We start from the raw sequence: 2,710 nt of genomic DNA, 5'->3' as shown, positions 1-2,710 counted from the left end.
CTATAAACGCCTCGCTTACACCACCCCTGTAAACCTAACGGCTAGCGAGCTAGGGGCCGAAAACCGCGCGCCGCCCTATGCCCGCAGGCGGCCGCCCAGCCGCGTAGCCTGGGAGGTAGGCAATCGTGCGTTCGGCTCCGCGGGGACAGCTTACGGCGCGGGTTTGAGGCGCTCAGCGCACGGAGTGCCGCCACCTCCCCTATATCCACCTTGCATTGGACCTTTTTTAGTAGTTCTCTCGTTTGTTATAATTCAATTAAAAACTTTATTTTTTGATAGATTGAAGTAGTAAACTCATGTTGCAAACCTAATTTTTGAAAGGTATAATAGTATGAGAAATAAAATAGATCTCTTCTCACTTGGCTGCTTATATTCTCATACTGCTTGTGTCGGTTTGTTTTGTTCGCTTATTGTTTTGGTTTTGATTAATCCCTAAAGTGCCGTCTACAGTAATTTTCACCATATTGCTCTAACAAAAAAGTGCCACTTACTGCTTGTTCTTTTGTGACTGTGTGTTTGTTAATAAGTTTCGATCTGGACTATTTGTTTTAACCTACTGAACAGTTGAGTTTCGTCCTCTCGGGTAAACGATAGTAAACTTTGGTCAACACCTGAGCGAGCCGCTATCATTTCTTGGATATTCATCTCACTCATTCAGAATAATGCCGAAGCATTTTATTATTGTAAGTTTGAAGACAGGTATACAATTCAAATAGTTTTCTTTCTTGCCTATCTCATAATTAATACTGAACGTCTCCACTCACAATGAAATCCGTTACTTTTGTTTGTTTGATTTAGACGGCACCAGAATGTGATATTTGCCTCGTTGAATTTGATGTGGACATCCATCGTCCCAAGTGCTTGCCCTGTGGACACACCATTTGCAGAGACTGTCTGCAGAATACTGCCTTGGGTAGGAGGTGTCCAACTTGCAGGAAGGTCAGTTTAACTGTAGTATTAAAACATCCCACTATTTTATTTATTTGTTGCACTATCACTATCATAGGAATCACTCAAAGAATACAATAATTCTATGTTCCTTTTGTTCTTATGAACAAGTTGAGTCGGCAAACTGCAATAGCAAAACAAATTTGAATGAATCACTGTATGCTGCGTCTGACGAAAGAACAGCACAGTTACTGCTTGTAACGCGTGGTGAAGATAGGGCCAACAGTGTTGTTCTTTCGCGTTCTTTTGTCAGTACAATGTTTTAGGAACACACTTATATGAACGTTTGAGGAACGCACTTATATTTTATAATGAGATACAATAAATAATGTACTAACAGTACATTTCAAACAGTAATTTGCTTTTGTTTAACTTTTATTACATTTTTGTGGTACAAGCGATATTTTAGCACTAAATCACATTGTTCATTTTCATATATAGTTCCTGACTGGTCTTGGCAACCTCCCCGACAACATCTTCATGATTCGGATGATAGAGGAGGCTGTGGGTGGCCCACCACGCAAAGTCCCCAGGAGGGAGGATGTGCAGCAGCTGGAGCGGGGGGTGGACGCGGGAAGGAAGGTGGTGCAGCAGCTGCGGCAGCTGGTCCCCATGGCGGTGGAGGCCCTGAATCGTCAGCTCGACTCATCGGTCGCCCAGCTCCACCAAATGGAAGAGGCTCTCGCGAACCTGCAGCGGGGGACGGCAGGCGAGGAGGGCACCACGACGCCCGAGCTCGCGGTGAAGCACATGGAGCTGGCGGTGCTCCTGGAGGGCAGCGCCCGCCTGCTCAACACCAAGAAGTGCGATGTCGTTGCCGAGGAAGGTGTGGCCAGCTGGAGGGCCTCCGTGAAGGAGGGGCCCATTGACCACGTGATACCTCTTCTGCTGCTTCAGCTGCATGCGGGCGGCCAACTGCAGAAGGTAATCTTCTAACTTAAGGAACTACCATCTACCAATCAGTGTAGTGTTTGGGGTGGTGTGGGGGCTTACCCCCTTATTTTGTACTTACAGGCGGTTGGTCCGTCAGCCTCGTTCTTCCTTCTAGTTATACTGTTACGGATGCAGGCGTGTGGATGGGTTATGGGTTGCATACTCACACGACGGTATAAGGCGCCTGACTATGCGACGATAGGCAATACCGCTTGCACGCCTGCATCCGGTACAGTATAATCAAAAGAAAGAACGGGGCTGACAGACCGCCCTGTATATCTACCTGCTTTTCTTCACAGGTTGATGTTGTTGGACCCCCAAGGCTCTCCACTCTCTCAATTGAAGACGAGGATGATCTTGACGACAACGGCCAGCTGAAGGTGGACGACATCCTGCGACACGGGCGGCGCTGGAAAAATATACGCATTCTTCAAAACTTAAATGGTCACGACTCGGAGAATCTGCTGCGTCTCATGGCGCCGTACCTTGAGGAGCTGGGGATATCGGGCCAAGCTGGACTAGAAGTCTTAGAAGAGGTGGGGAAAATGTCGTCACTCAAAAAACTAATCATCAAATGTGAAAACGACTTAGCTGACCACCCGGACCTCCCGTTTCAACTAGAAAAGCTCACACTGTCTCAACCAAGCGAGAAGCAACTGCGTTCTGTGCTGCGGATGCCGCGGCTGAGGAGCCTGGCCGTGGACTTTTACTTTGGTCCTGTTGTGTCTTTCCCCTTGTCTCAGCATGGCGGGCTGCTGTGGCTGGGCGTTTCCTTTGATGTAGATCACAAGGACACGATGTTGTCCTTGATCCGTGCCTATGCCACGTC

General features: G+C 47.7%; 2 protein-coding genes across 6 annotated transcripts in view; one reads left to right on the top strand and one right to left on the bottom strand.

Annotated features, from left to right (window-relative positions):
- Positions 1–2,710, bottom strand: part of LOC127749373 (uncharacterized) — a 12,498-nt gene that overhangs the window by 7,256 nt on the left and 2,532 nt on the right. The window contains exons 2-3 of one of the 2 annotated variants that reach the window (XR_008011126.1): positions 2,165–2,290; positions 1,587–1,734 (exon numbers count right to left, since the gene is read on the bottom strand). The exons of the other annotated variant lie outside the window; for it this stretch is intronic. The gene's annotated coding sequence lies outside the window, so the exon portion shown is untranslated. Of the gene's footprint in view, positions 1–1,586; positions 1,735–2,164; positions 2,291–2,710 lie in introns of those variants that run through there. 2 annotated transcript variants of the gene reach the window in all.
- LOC113210024 (uncharacterized) overlaps positions 1–2,710 on the top strand; it is a gene marked incomplete at its 3' end in the record, with an annotated part of 7,094 nt that extends 4,384 nt beyond the window's left edge. For 2 of the 4 annotated variants that reach the window (XM_052267371.1, XM_052267373.1), the window contains 2 exon segments: positions 1,390–1,872; positions 2,181–2,710. In XM_052267371.1, coding sequence (XP_052123331.1) covers positions 1,390–1,872; positions 2,181–2,710 — 1,013 coding nt within the window. 4 annotated transcript variants of the gene reach the window in all.

The sequence above is a fragment of the Frankliniella occidentalis genome, unplaced genomic scaffold, assembly GCF_000697945.3.
Source record: "Frankliniella occidentalis isolate FOCC.00 unplaced genomic scaffold, Focc_3.1 Scaffold50, whole genome shotgun sequence".
Classification (NCBI taxonomy): domain Eukaryota; kingdom Metazoa; phylum Arthropoda; class Insecta; order Thysanoptera; family Thripidae; genus Frankliniella; species Frankliniella occidentalis.
This window is presented reverse-complemented; position numbering and strand designations above follow the sequence as displayed.